Below are 14,468 nucleotides of genomic sequence, written 5' to 3'. Positions count from 1 at the left end.
TCTATGGGTGGTGTGATTGGAGGAGAGGAGAGTCTATGGGCGGTGTGATTGAAGGAGGGGAGAGTCTATGGGCGGTGTGATTGGAGGAGGGGAGAGTCTATGGGCGGTGTGATTGGAGGAGGGGAGAGCCTATGGGCGGTGTGATTGGAGGAGCGGAGAGTCTATGCGCGTTGTGATTGGAGGAGAGGAGAGTCTATGGGCGGTGTGATTGGAGGAGAGGAGAGTCTATAGGCGGTGTGATTGGAGGAGGGGAGAGTCTATGGGCGGTGTGATTGGAGGAGGGGAAAGTCTATGGGCGGTGTGATTGGAGGAGGGGAGAGTCTATGGGCGGTGTGATTGGAGGAGGGAAAATCTATGGGCGGTGTGATTGGAGGAAGGGAGAGTCTATGGGCCGTGTGATTGGAGGAGGGGAGAGTCTATGGGCGGTGTGATTGGAGGAGGGGAAAGTCTATGGGCGGTGTGATTGGAGGAGGGGAGAGTCTATGGGCGGTGTGATTGGAGGAGGGGAAAGTCTATGGGCGGTGTGATTGGAGGAAGGGTGAGTCTATGGGCGGTGTGATTGGAGGAGCGGAGAGTCTATGGGCGGTGTGATTGGAGGAGGGGAGAGTCTATGGGCGGTGTGATTGGAGGAGGGAGGGTCTATGGGCGGTGTGATTGGAGGAGGGGAGAGACTATGGGCGGTGTGATTGGAGGAGGGGAGAGTCTATGGGCGGTGTGATTGGAGGAGAGGAGAGTCTATGGGCGGTGTGATTGGAGGAGGGGAGAGTCTATGGGCGGTGTGTTGGAGGAGGGAGAGTCTATGGGCAGTGTGATTGGAGGAGGGAGAGTCTATGGGCAGTGTGATTGGAGGAAAGGAGAGTCTATGGGCGGTGTGATTGGAGGAGGGGAGAGTCTATGGGCGGTGTGATTGGAGGAGGGGAAAGTCTATGGGCGGTGTGATTGGAGGAGGAGAGAGTCTATGGGCGGTGTGATTGGAGGAGAGGAGAGTCTATGGGTGGTGTGATTGGAGGAGGGGAAAGTCTATGGGCGGTGTGATTGGAGGAGGGAGGGTCTATGGGCGGTGTGATTGGAGGAGGGGTGAGTCTATGGGCGGTGTGATTGGAGGAGAGGAGAGTCTATGGGCGGTGTGATTGGAGGAGGGGAGAGCCTATGGGCGGTGTGATTGGAGGAGGGAGAGTCTATGGGCAGTGTGGTTGGAGGAGGGAGAGTCTATGGGCAGTGTGATTGGAGGAGAGGAGAGTCTATGGGTGGTGTGATTGGAGGAGGGGAGAGTCTATGGGCGGTGTGATTGGAGGAGAGGAGAGTCTATGGGCGGTGTGATTGGAGGAGGGGAGAGTCTATGGGCGGTGTGATTGGAGGAGGGGAGAGTCTATGGACGGTGTGATTGGAGGAGGGGAGAGTCTATGGGCGGTGTGATTGGAGGAGGGGAGAGTCTATGGGAAGTGTGATTGCAGGAGGGGAGAATCTATGGGTGGTGTGATTGGCGGAGGGGAGAGTCTATGGGCGGTGTGATTGGAGCAGGGGAGGGTCTATGGGCGGTGTGATTGGAGTAGAGGAGAGTCTATGGGCGGTGTGATTGGAGGAGAGGAGAGTCTATGGGCGGCGTGATTGGAGGAGGGGAGAGTCTATGGGCGGTGTGACTGGAGGAGAGGAGAGTCTATGCGCGGTGTGATTGGAGGAGCGGAGTGTCTATGGGCGGTGTGATTGGAGGAGGGGACAGTCTATGGGCGGTGTGATTGGAGGAGAGGAGAGTCTATGGGCAGTGTGATTGGAGGAGGGGAGAGTCGATGGGCGGTGTGATTGGAGGAGGGGAGAGTATATGTGCGGTGTGATTGGAGGAGGGGAAAGACTATGGGCGGTGTGATTGGAGGAGGGGAGAGTCTATGTGCGGTGTGATAGGAGGAGGGGAGAGTCTATGGGCGGTGTGATTGGAGGAGGGGAGAGTCTATGGGCGGTGTGATTGGAGGAGGGGAGAGTCTATGGGCGGTGTGATTGAAGGAGAGGAGAGTCTATGGACGGTGTGATTGGAGGAGGGGAGAGTCTATGGGCAGTGTGATTGGAGGAGAGCAGAGTCTATGGGCAGTGTGATTGGAGGAGAGGAGAGTCTATGGGCGGTGTGATTGGAGGAGGGGAGAGTCTATGGGCGGTGTGATTGGAGTAGAGGAGAGTCTATGGGCGGTGTGATTGGAGGAGGGGAGAGTCTATGGGCGGTGAGATTGGAGGACAGGTGAGTCTATGGGCGGTGTGATTGGAGGAGGGGAGAGTCTATGGGTGGTGTGATTGGAGGAGGGGACAGTCTATGGCTGGTGTGATTGGAGGAGGGGAGAGTCTATGGGCGGTGTGATTGGAGTAGAGGAGAGTCTATGGGCGGTGTGATTGGAGGAGAGGAGAGTCTATGGGCGGCGTGATTGGAGGAGGGGAGAGTCTATGGGCGGTGTGACTGGAGGAGAGGAGAGTCTATGCGCGGTGTGATTGGAGGAGCGGAGTGTCTATGGGCGGTGTGATTGGAGGAGGGGACAGTCTATGGGCGGTGTGATTGGAGGAGAGGAGAGTCTATGGGCAGTGTGATTGGAGGAGGGGAGAGTCGATGGGCGGTGTGATTGGAGGAGGGGAGAGTTTATGGGCAGTGTGATTGGAGGAGGGGAGAGTCTATGGGCGGTGTGATTGGAGGAGGGGAGATTCTATGTGAGGTGTGATTGGAGGAGGGGTGAGTCTATGGGCGGTGTGACTGGAGGAGGGGAGAGTCTATGGGCGGTGTGATTGGTGGAGAGGAGAGTCTATGGGCGGTGTGATTGGAGGAGGGATGAGTCTATGGGCGGTGTGATTGGAGGAGAGGAGAGTCTATGGGCGGTGTGATTGGAGGAGAGGAGAGTCTATGGGCGGTGTGATTGGAGGAGAGGAGAGTCTATGGGCGGTGTGATTGGAGGAGGGGAGAGTCTATGGGCGGTGTGATTGGAGGAGGAGAGAGTCTATGGGCGGTGTGATTGGAGGAGGGGAGAGTCTATGGGCGGTGTGATTGGAGGAGAGGAGAGTCTATGGGCGGTGTGATTGGAGGAGAGGAGAGTCTATGGGAAGTGTGATTGCAGGAGGGGAGAGTCTATGGGTGGTGTGATTGGAGGAGAGGAGAGTCTATGGGCGGTGTGATTGAAGGAGGGGAGAGTCTATGGGCGGTGTGATTGCAGGAGAGGAGAGTCTATGGGTGGTGTGACTGGAGGAGAGGAGAGTCTATGGGCGGTGTGATTGAAGGAGGGGAGAGTCTATGCGCGGTGTGATTGGATGAGGGGAGAGTCTATGGGCGGTGTGATTGGAGGAGGGGAGAGCCTATGGGCGGTGTGATTGGAGGAGCGGAGAGTCTATGCGCGTTGTGATTGGAGGAGAGGAGAGTCTATGGGCGGTGTGATTGGAGGAGAGGAGAGTCTATAGGCGGTGTGATTGGAGGAGGGGAGAGTCTATGGGCGGTGTGATTGGAGGAGGGGAAAGTCTATGGGCGGTGTGATTGGAGGAGGGGAGAGTCTATGGGCGGTGTGATTGGAGGAGGGGAAAGTCTATGGGCGGTGTGATTGGAGGAGGGGAGAGTCTATGGGCGGTGTGATTGGAGGAGGGGAGAGTCTATGGGCGGTGTGATTGGAGGAGGGGAAAGTCTATGGGCGGTGTGATTGGAGGAGGGGAGAGTCTATGGGCGGTGTGATTGGAGGAGGGGAAAGTCTATGGGCGGTGTGATTGGAGGAAGGGTGAGTCTATGGGCGGTGTGATTGGAGGAGCGGAGAGTCTATGGGCGGTGTGATTGGAGGAGGGGAGAGTCTATGGGCGGTGTGATTGGAGGAGGGAGGGTCTATGGGCGGTGTGATTGGAGGAGGGGAGAGACTATGGGCGGTGTGATTGGAGGAGGGGAGAGTCTATGGGCGGTGTGATTGGAGGAGAGGAGAGTCTATGGGCGGTGTGATTGGAGGAGGGGAGAGTCTATGGGCGGTGTGATTGGAGGAGGGAGAGTCTATGGGCAGTGTGATTGGAGGAGGGAGAGTCTATGGGCAGTGTGATTGGAGGAAAGGAGAGTCTATGGGCGGTGTGATTGGAGGAGGGGAGAGTCTATGGGCGGTGTGATTGGAGGAGGGGAAAGTCTATGGGCGGTGTGATTGGAGTAGAGGAGAGTCTATGGGCGGTGTGATTGGAGGAGAGGAGAGTCTATGGGCGGCGTGATTGGAGGAGGGGAGAGTCTATGGGCGGTGTGACTGGAGGAGAGGAGAGTCTATGCGCGGTGTGATTGGAGGAGCGGAGTGTCTATGGGCGGTGTGATTGGAGGAGGGGACAGTCTATGGGCGGTGTGATTGGAGGAGAGGAGAGTCTATGGGCAGTGTGATTGGAGGAGGGGAGAGTCGATGGGCGGTGTGATTGGAGGAGGGGAGAGTATATGTGCGGTGTGATTGGAGGAGGGGAAAGACTATGGGCGGTGTGATTGGAGGAGGGGAGAGTCTATGTGCGGTGTGATAGGAGGAGGGGAGAGTCTATGGGCGGTGTGATTGGAGGAGGGGAGAGTCTATGGGCGGTGTGATTGGAGGAGGGGAGAGTCTATGGGCGGTGTGATTGAAGGAGAGGAGAGTCTATGGACGGTGTGATTGGAGGAGGGGAGAGTCTATGGGCAGTGTGATTGGAGGAGAGCAGAGTCTATGGGCAGTGTGATTGGAGGAGAGGAGAGTCTATGGGCGGTGTGATTGGAGGAGGGGAGAGTCTATGGGCGGTGTGATTGGAGTAGAGGAGAGTCTATGGGCGGTGTGATTGGAGGAGGGGAGAGTCTATGGGCGGTGAGATTGGAGGACAGGTGAGTCTATGGGCGGTGTGATTGGAGGAGGGGAGAGTCTATGGGTGGTGTGATTGGAGGAGGGGACAGTCTATGGCTGGTGTGATTGGAGGAGGGGAGAGTCTATGGGCGGTGTGATTGGAGTAGAGGAGAGTCTATGGGCGGTGTGATTGGAGGAGAGGAGAGTCTATGGGCGGCGTGATTGGAGGAGGGGAGAGTCTATGGGCGGTGTGACTGGAGGAGAGGAGAGTCTATGCGCGGTGTGATTGGAGGAGCGGAGTGTCTATGGGCGGTGTGATTGGAGGAGGGGACAGTCTATGGGCGGTGTGATTGGAGGAGAGGAGAGTCTATGGGCAGTGTGATTGGAGGAGGGGAGAGTCGATGGGCGGTGTGATTGGAGGAGGGGAGAGTTTATGGGCAGTGTGATTGGAGGAGGGGAGAGTCTATGGGCGGTGTGATTGGAGGAGGGGAGATTCTATGTGAGGTGTGATTGGAGGAGGGGTGAGTCTATGGGCGGTGTGACTGGAGGAGGGGAGAGTCTATGGGCGGTGTGATTGGTGGAGAGGAGAGTCTATGGGCGGTGTGATTGGAGGAGGGATGAGTCTATGGGCGGTGTGATTGGAGGAGAGGAGAGTCTATGGGCGGTGTGATTGGAGGAGAGGAGAGTCTATGGGCGGTGTGATTGGAGGAGAGGAGAGTCTATGGGCGGTGTGATTGGAGGAGGGGAGAGTCTATGGGCGGTGTGATTGGAGGAGGAGAGAGTCTATGGGCGGTGTGATTGGAGGAGGGGAGAGTCTATGGGCGGTGTGATTGGAGGAGAGGAGAGTCTATGGGCGGTGTGATTGGAGGAGAGGAGAGTCTATGGGAAGTGTGATTGCAGGAGGGGAGAGTCTATGGGTGGTGTGATTGGAGGAGAGGAGAGTCTATGGGCGGTGTGATTGAAGGAGGGGAGAGTCTATGGGCGGTGTGATTGGAGGAGAGGAGAGTCTATGGGTGGTGTGACTGGAGGAGAGGAGAGTCTATGGGCGGTGTGATTGAAGGAGGGGAGAGTCTATGCGCGGTGTGATTGGATGAGGGGAGAGTCTATGGGCGGTGTGATTGGAGGAGGGGAGAGCCTATGGGCGGTGTGATTGGAGGAGCGGAGAGTCTATGCGCGTTGTGATTGGAGGAGAGGAGAGTCTATGGGCGGTGTGATTGGAGGAGAGGAGAGTCTATAGGCGGTGTGATTGGAGGAGGGGAGAGTCTATGGGCGGTGTGATTGGAGGAGGGGAAAGTCTATGGGCGGTGTGATTGGAGGAGGGGAGAGTCTATGGGCGGTGTGATTGGAGGAGGGGAAAGTCTATGGGCGGTGTGATTGGAGGAGGGGAGAGTCTATGGGCGGTGTGATTGGAGGAGGGGAGAGTCTATGGGCGGTGTGATTGGAGGAGGGGAAAGTCTATGGGCGGTGTGATTGGAGGAGGGGAGAGTCTATGGGCGGTGTGATTGGAGGAGGGGAAAGTCTATGGGCGGTGTGATTGGAGGAAGGGTGAGTCTATGGGCGGTGTGATTGGAGGAGCGGAGAGTCTATGGGCGGTGTGATTGGAGGAGGGGAGAGTCTATGGGCGGTGTGATTGGAGGAGGGAGGGTCTATGGGCGGTGTGATTGGAGGAGGGGAGAGACTATGGGCGGTGTGATTGGAGGAGGGGAGAGTCTATGGGCGGTGTGATTGGAGGAGAGGAGAGTCTATGGGCGGTGTGATTGGAGGAGGGGAGAGTCTATGGGCGGTGTGATTGGAGGAGGGAGAGTCTATGGGCAGTGTGATTGGAGGAGGGAGAGTCTATGGGCAGTGTGATTGGAGGAAAGGAGAGTCTATGGGCGGTGTGATTGGAGGAGGGGAGAGTCTATGGGCGGTGTGATTGGAGGAGGGGAAAGTCTATGGGCGGTGTGATTGGAGTAGAGGAGAGTCTATGGGCGGTGTGATTGGAGGAGAGGAGAGTCTATGGGCGGCGTGATTGGAGGAGGGGAGAGTCTATGGGCGGTGTGACTGGAGGAGAGGAGAGTCTATGCGCGGTGTGATTGGAGGAGCGGAGTGTCTATGGGTGGTGTGATTGGAGGAGGGGACAGTCTATGGGCGGTGTGATTGGAGGAGAGGAGAGTCTATGGGCAGTGTGATTGGAGGAGGGGAGAGTCGATGGGCGGTGTGATTGGAGGAGGGGAGAGTATATGTGCGGTGTGATTGGAGGAGGGGAAAGACTATGGGCGGTGTGATTGGAGGAGGGGAGAGTCTATGTGCGGTGTGATAGGAGGAGGGGAGAGTCTATGGGCGGTGTGATTGGAGGAGGGGAGAGTCTATGGGCGGTGTGATTGGAGGAGGGGAGAGTCTATGGGCGGTGTGATTGAAGGAGAGGAGAGTCTATGGACGGTGTGATTGGAGGAGGGGAGAGTCTATGGGCAGTGTGATTGGAGGAGAGCAGAGTCTATGGGCAGTGTGATTGGAGGAGAGGAGAGTCTATGGGCGGTGTGATTGGAGGAGGGGAGAGTCTATGGGCGGTGTGATTGGAGTAGAGGAGAGTCTATGGGCGGTGTGATTGGAGGAGGGGAGAGTCTATGGGCGGTGAGATTGGAGGACAGGTGAGTCTATGGGCGGTGTGATTGGAGGAGGGGAGAGTCTATGGGTGGTGTGATTGGAGGAGGGGACAGTCTATGGCTGGTGTGATTGGAGGAGGGGAGAGTCTATGGGCGGTGTGATTGGAGTAGAGGAGAGTCTATGGGCGGTGTGATTGGAGGAGAGGAGAGTCTATGGGCGGCGTGATTGGAGGAGGGGAGAGTCTATGGGCGGTGTGATTGGAGGAGGGGACAGTCTATGGGCGGTGTGATTGGAGGAGAGGAGAGTCTATGGGCAGTGTGATTGGAGGAGGGGAGAGTCGATGGGCGGTGTGATTGGAGGAGGGGAGAGTTTATGGGCAGTGTGATTGGAGGAGGGGAGAGTCTATGGGCGGTGTGATTGGAGGAGGGGAGATTCTATGTGAGGTGTGATTGGAGGAGGGGTGAGTCTATGGGCGGTGTGACTGGAGGAGGGGAGAGTCTATGGGCGGTGTGATTGGTGGAGAGGAGAGTCTATGGGCGGTGTGATTGGAGGAGGGATGAGTCTATGGGCGGTGTGATTGGAGGAGAGGAGAGTCTATGGGCGGTGTGATTGGAGGAGAGGAGAGTCTATGGGCGGTGTGATTGGAGGAGAGGAGAGTCTATGGGCGGTGTGATTGGAGGAGGGGAGAGTCTATGGGCGGTGTGATTGGAGGAGGAGAGAGTCTATGGGCGGTGTGATTGGAGGAGGGGAGAGTCTATGGGCGGTGTGATTGGAGGAGAGGAGAGTCTATGGGCGGTGTGATTGGAGGAGAGGAGAGTCTATGGGAAGTGTGATTGCAGGAGGGGAGAGTCTATGGGTGGTGTGATTGGAGGAGAGGAGAGTCTATGGGCGGTGTGATTGAAGGAGGGGAGAGTCTATGGGCGGTGTGATTGGAGGAGAGGAGAGTCTATGGGTGGTGTGACTGGAGGAGAGGAGAGTCTATGGGCGGTGTGATTGAAGGAGGGGAGAGTCTATGCGCGGTGTGATTGGATGAGGGGAGAGTCTATGGGCGGTGTGATTGGAGGAGGGGAGAGCCTATGGGCGGTGTGATTGGAGGAGCGGAGAGTCTATGCGCGTTGTGATTGGAGGAGAGGAGAGTCTATGGGCGGTGTGATTGGAGGAGAGGAGAGTCTATAGGCGGTGTGATTGGAGGAGGGGAGAGTCTATGGGCGGTGTGATTGGAGGAGGGGAAAGTCTATGGGCGGTGTGATTGGAGGAGGGGAGAGTCTATGGGCGGTGTGATTGGAGGAGGGGAAAGTCTATGGGCGGTGTGATTGGAGGAGGGGAGAGTCTATGGGCGGTGTGATTGGAGGAGGGGAGAGTCTATGGGCGGTGTGATTGGAGGAGGGGAAAGTCTATGGGCGGTGTGATTGGAGGAGGGGAGAGTCTATGGGCGGTGTGATTGGAGGAGGGGAAAGTCTATGGGCGGTGTGATTGGAGGAAGGGTGAGTCTATGGGCGGTGTGATTGGAGGAGCGGAGAGTCTATGGGCGGTGTGATTGGAGGAGGGGAGAGTCTATGGGCGGTGTGATTGGAGGAGGGAGGGTCTATGGGCGGTGTGATTGGAGGAGGGGAGAGACTATGGGCGGTGTGATTGGAGGAGGGGAGAGTCTATGGGCGGTGTGATTGGAGGAGAGGAGAGTCTATGGGCGGTGTGATTGGAGGAGGGGAGAGTCTATGGGCGGTGTGATTGGAGGAGGGAGAGTCTATGGGCAGTGTGATTGGAGGAGGGAGAGTCTATGGGCAGTGTGATTGGAGGAAAGGAGAGTCTATGGGCGGTGTGATTGGAGGAGGGGAGAGTCTATGGGCGGTGTGATTGGAGGAGGGGAAAGTCTATGGGCGGTGTGATTGGAGGAGGAGAGAGTCTATGGGCGGTGTGATTGGAGGAGAGGAGAGTCTATGGGTGGTGTGATTGGAGGAGGGGAAAGTCTATGGGCGGTGTGATTGGAGGAGGGAGGGTCTATGGGCGGTGTGATTGGAGGAGGGGTGAGTCTATGGGCGGTGTGATTGGAGGAGAGGAGAGTCTATGGGCGGTGTGATTGGAGGAGGGGAGAGCCTATGGGCGGTGTGATTGGAGGAGGGAGAGTCTATGGGCAGTGTGATTGGAGGAGGGAGAGTCTATGGGCAGTGTGATTGGAGGAGAGGAGAGTCTATGGGCGGTGTGATTGGAGGAGGGGAGAGTCTATGGGCGGTGTGATTGGAGGAGAGGAGAGTCTATGGGCGGTGTGATTGGAGGAGGGGAGAGTCTATGGGCGGTGTGATTGGAGGAGGGGAGAGTCTATGGACGGTGTGATTGGAGGAGGGGAGAGTCTATGGGCGGTGTGATTGGAGGAGAGGAGAGTCTATGGGCAGGGAGTACCTGGTACGGCTGTCTCCTCCTGGGACCTTCAGCCAGGGCTGTGTTACACCAGCACAGGTTGAGAGTCCACCTTCTTGACCGGCAGCTTCATAGAGAAAGGCTTCTTGTGGCAGGCAGTGGATGTCCAAACCTCTCTGAGAGAACGTACAGTGGAGCCGGTAACCGTGTGCAGAAAGCACCAGTGGTCACCTGCACAGAGGATTCTTACCGTAGGAAGCTTTGTCCATTTTCTTGGACAGTTGAGCTCGTATCGTGGGCATCGGAATACAGGAGAACATCATCATACCTCGAGCTGTAAAACACAAAGGTCACACCGTCACTGTGTATGCATCAAGTTGTACACATGTACATACAGAAACATTCTCGCACATACTCACACAGACACTCTTGACACACACTCACACACTCACACACACTCTGACACACACACAATCACACTCACACACACTCTGACACACACACTCACACATGCTCCCACACACACACTCACTCATACGTACTTACACCCACTGTGGGTCTGATGGTTTCACTTGCTGTCATGACTTCATAATGTCAAACCCATCAGTGAGTGAGTGAGCTGGCCATGCCTGGTTGCCCCGGGATGTTGCTGCGGCCCCAGCCCTGTGAGGAGGACACTGAGTGAGCACGGGACACACTTTCTCGCACGGTGAGGACAGCAGCTCCAGCTCACACAGAGCTTCACCTTCTCAAAGCCAGCACCATATTTAACCGGGTGGATCAGAAAGGAAATGACTGGCTCCTGTTACTGGGCTTGCGCCATGCTCCTGCTGCTACAGGCCGAGGGGGAGTGGCCAGTGGGACCGGCCTGCCCAAAATCCTGCCACTGTTCTCGTTTCTGTTATTCCAACTGCTGTCACGGTAACAATGGAATGTTATGTCATCACTCCATTGATAACCATAGCAACAGTCCTTCCCTTAACCGCAGGGAACTAAACCAGTAATTGCCAAGTTTGTGGTCAGATAAAGGCTTAATGTTTTGAAGGATTTGTATTACTTGAGAGTTAGGGCCCCTGAATTGTTGTTTCTTCATACGTAGTAAACAAGTTAGGACAGGAAGTGAGGGGAGGACGGTTGATGGAGATTGAATGTTACCTTGTAGTTTGGATCATTTTATGCGTTTGTTTTGCCAGTGTAGTTGTGAAAGCGGAAATGAGAGTGATATCTGTCCCTTAGCACTGTTTGTGTGAGGTTATTGTTAAGTCTGTGTGTTCTAGTTGTATTAAGATTAATTACTGACACAGACTACAAGAATAAAGTTCAACAGGTCTTTACTAGTTGGAGGTCAGGACTATACTAAATACAATATCACTACACAGTACTTATATACCGGTGGTCACCACCGGTATTACGTATACAGCAGCCAGAGAAAGTAGTACATCTCTTAAGGTGGAACAGGCTTAAGTTCTCTTAAGGTGGAACAGGTTACATACACCACAATCCTCCCTTTTTAGCTTAACAGTCATATCCCCATTTAACATAACATCATAACATATATACATATATAACTTCAGGTATAAACAGTTCAAAGGTTCAGTCTCTCAGGAGGCCTTCTGATTCGGTTTGGATAACGCCTTTCAGTGGTCTCTGATTCTTGTTGCTGAGGTGACTCTTCTTGTTGGTTTCCTATGTATTGGGCGTCATCATCAGGTACAGTCCCTGCCGAGGTAGATGCTTCAGGTTCATTAACGTCTTCCACAGTTGTCTCTGTCGCAACCATGGGTTCGACCCTTGCTCTTGATTCTACCAGTTGATCCGCATGACGCCTTATCACATTGTTACCAATATCAACTGTGTACATCAGAGGTCCTTGTCTGGCCCGAATTGTTCCGGACTGCCATTTTTCATTTCCATAGCCCCTTGCCAACACTGGTTGTCCTACGTCGAAACTTCGAGTGGACTTGTTATTAATATGCCGGAACTGTTTGTTTTCCACTTCCCTCCGCACATTTGGTTTTAACAAGTCCAACCTGGACCGCAACCTCTTGTTATAAAACATCATGGCAGGACTTTGGTTAGTCACTGTATGAGCGGCGTTTCGATATGCCATTAGGAAATTGTCCACCTTGTGTTGTAACGGAATCTGATCATCGTTCATGGCCTTTATTGCCTTTTTGAATGTTTGGACAAATCTCTCGGCCAACCCGTTTGTCGCCGGATGATATGGGGCAGAGGTATAATGTTTCACCCCATTCTTCTTTAAGAATTTTTGGAATTCTTCCGACACGAACTGTGGTCCGTTGTACGAACATATCTGTTCTGGCAATCCGTTCCTTGCGAATATTGTTCTTAACACCGCAATTGTCTTTTCTGAAGTAGTGGTATTCATCTTGATCACTTCTGGCCATTTGGAATGTGCGTCCACCGCAATTAGGAACATGGAGTCCATGAATGGACCAGCAAAGTCAATATGTACGCGTTGCCATGGGGCTGAAGGCCATTCCCATGGGTGTAGCGGTGCGATCGGAGGTGCATTTTGCACTTTTTGGCACCCAGCGCAGCTTTTTGTCAACTCCTCTATCTGTTGGTCAATGCCCGGCCACCATACATAAGCCCTAGCAAGACTTTTCATCTTAACTCCCCCCAGATGACCTTCATGCAGTTCCTTTAGAACTCTTTCCCGTAACTTGGGAGGAATAATCACTCTTGTCCCGTACATCAAAGTACCATAGCAGACGGACAGCTGGTCTCGCCTTGCCGAGAATGCCGGTAACAGAGGATCACCATGTGTTGGCCATCCCTTCACTGTCACCTCGTAAACTCGGGACAGTGTCGGGTCGTTCCTGGTTTCTCTTTCAATACTTGCATTGGTGACTGGTAAACACTCGATGATGGTCGAATGAAATAACTCAACAGGGTCAACTTTGTCGTCTCTTCTGCTTCAGGTAGTGGCAGGCGTGACAGCCCATCAGCATTGCCATGCTGCTTTGTACCTTTGAATTCTATTTGATATTGATGTGCCCCTAGGAAAAGGGACCATCTCTGGAGTCGCTGTGCTGTCATCACCGAAACACCCTTCTTAGGGTTAAAAATGGATACCAACGGCTGATGGTCTGTCAAAAGTGTGAATTTTTGGCCCTGCAGGTAATGATTAAACTTCTTCACTCCCCATACAAGGCTGAGAGCCTCCCTATCGATCTGCGCATAGTTGCGCTCAGCGGAGGTCAATGATCTGGATGCAAACGCGACTGGCCTTTCCATGCCATTTGGCAACTTGTGTGAGAGTACTGCCCCAATACCATATGGAGAAGCATCACAAGCCAACCGAATAGGCAGTGTCGGGTTGAAGTGAGCCAACACTTCCTCTGAGGTGATCAATTCTTTGCTTTTGCGAAATGCCTTCTTACAGTTTTCGCTCCATTCCCATGGTACCCCCTTCTGTAAAAGAGCATTCAGTGGGTGCAGTACCGTGGATAGATTTGGTAGAAACTTATGGTAATAGCTAATCAATCCCAGAAACGACCTCAACTGAGAGACATTATCCGGAGCGGGAGCCTTTACAACTGCTTCTATCTTGTCAGGAGACTTATGAAGCCCCTCCCGGTCAATGACATGACCACAGTACGAGATCCGCTTCTGAAAGAACTCACATTTCTGCCGATTAACTCTAAGTCCATACTCTTTCAGTCTGTTGAGCACCAGTTCCAAGTTTGCGAGGCATTCTTCATCACTATCACCTGTAATCAGAATATCGTCCAGGTAACATTGTGTGCCTGGAATTCCCTGGAATACCTGCTCCATGGCCCTCTGCCAAATTGCCGGAGCCGATGCCACTCCAAAAACCAGCCTATTATACCGGTACAAACCTCTATGCGTGTTGATCGTGAGGTACTGGCGTGACTCTTCTTCAACCTCCATCTGCAAGTACGCCTGCGCCAGGTCTGTCTTGATGAAGTGTTTCCCGCCAGACAACGAAGCAAAAATATCCTCAATCCGCGGAAGCGGATACTGCACCGTGTGAAGCACCGGATTAACGGTGATCTTGAAATCTCCACAGATGCGAACCTTCCCTGGTTCTCCTGGCTTGTTGCTCGAAGGACGTTTCATAAGGGGAACAATGGGCGTAGCCCACTCACTCCAATCTACCTTAGACAGTACACCTGAACGTTCTAGCACTTCCAGTTCCGCTTTTACAGTAGGTCGTATTGCATAGGGTACCGGTCTGGCTTTGAAAAATTTTGGTTGTGCATGTTCATCAATCTTGATGTTTGCCGTAATTCCTTTCAGTGTTCCCAGTCCTTGCTGGAACACCTCTTTAGCATCATCCAATATTTTGGACAATCGTTTAGGTTTGACATCTGTTTCCCCGGAATCTACCGTTAGTGCTTTTAAGGAGTGCCAGTCCATATTCATTTTCCTAATCCACTCCTGTCCCAGTAGTGGTGGACCTCCTTCAGGTAGCACATATAAGTCCATTACTTGGCTTTCTTCGCCCTTGTGGACCGCTTTTACCTCTATCTTTCCGCTGGGGTACACTCTTTGCCCCGTGTATGTTTTCAATATAATCTCCGTATCCCGTAGGGGAATATGTTGGAATAACCTTTTGTAATCTTTCTTATTCATGACCGTCAATGCCGACCCAGTGTCCAATTCCATCTTTACTTGGACTCCTGCTATCTGAAGAGTGACCCAAATTGTCTGGAGATCTGCATCCTTACCAACGTTGTGTACTCTTAAGCTACCCAGTTCATT

General features: G+C 53.8%; 1 protein-coding gene across 1 annotated transcript in view; it reads right to left on the bottom strand.

Annotated features, from left to right (window-relative positions):
* Positions 1–14,468, bottom strand: part of LOC147108433 (solute carrier family 46 member 2-like) — a 111,506-nt gene that overhangs the window by 58,419 nt on the left and 38,619 nt on the right. Inside the window, exon 2 of the mRNA XM_086005070.1 lies at positions 9,967–10,050. Within this exon, the coding sequence (XP_085861196.1) occupies positions 9,967–10,050 (84 nt within the window). The remainder of the gene's footprint in view (positions 1–9,966; positions 10,051–14,468) is intronic.

Source organism: Somniosus microcephalus, chromosome 13 (assembly GCF_052327205.1).
Source record: "Somniosus microcephalus isolate GS21.2 chromosome 13, FLI_Smic_1.0, whole genome shotgun sequence".
In the NCBI taxonomy this organism is placed as follows: Eukaryota; Metazoa; Chordata; class Chondrichthyes; order Squaliformes; family Somniosidae; genus Somniosus; species Somniosus microcephalus.
This window is presented reverse-complemented; position numbering and strand designations above follow the sequence as displayed.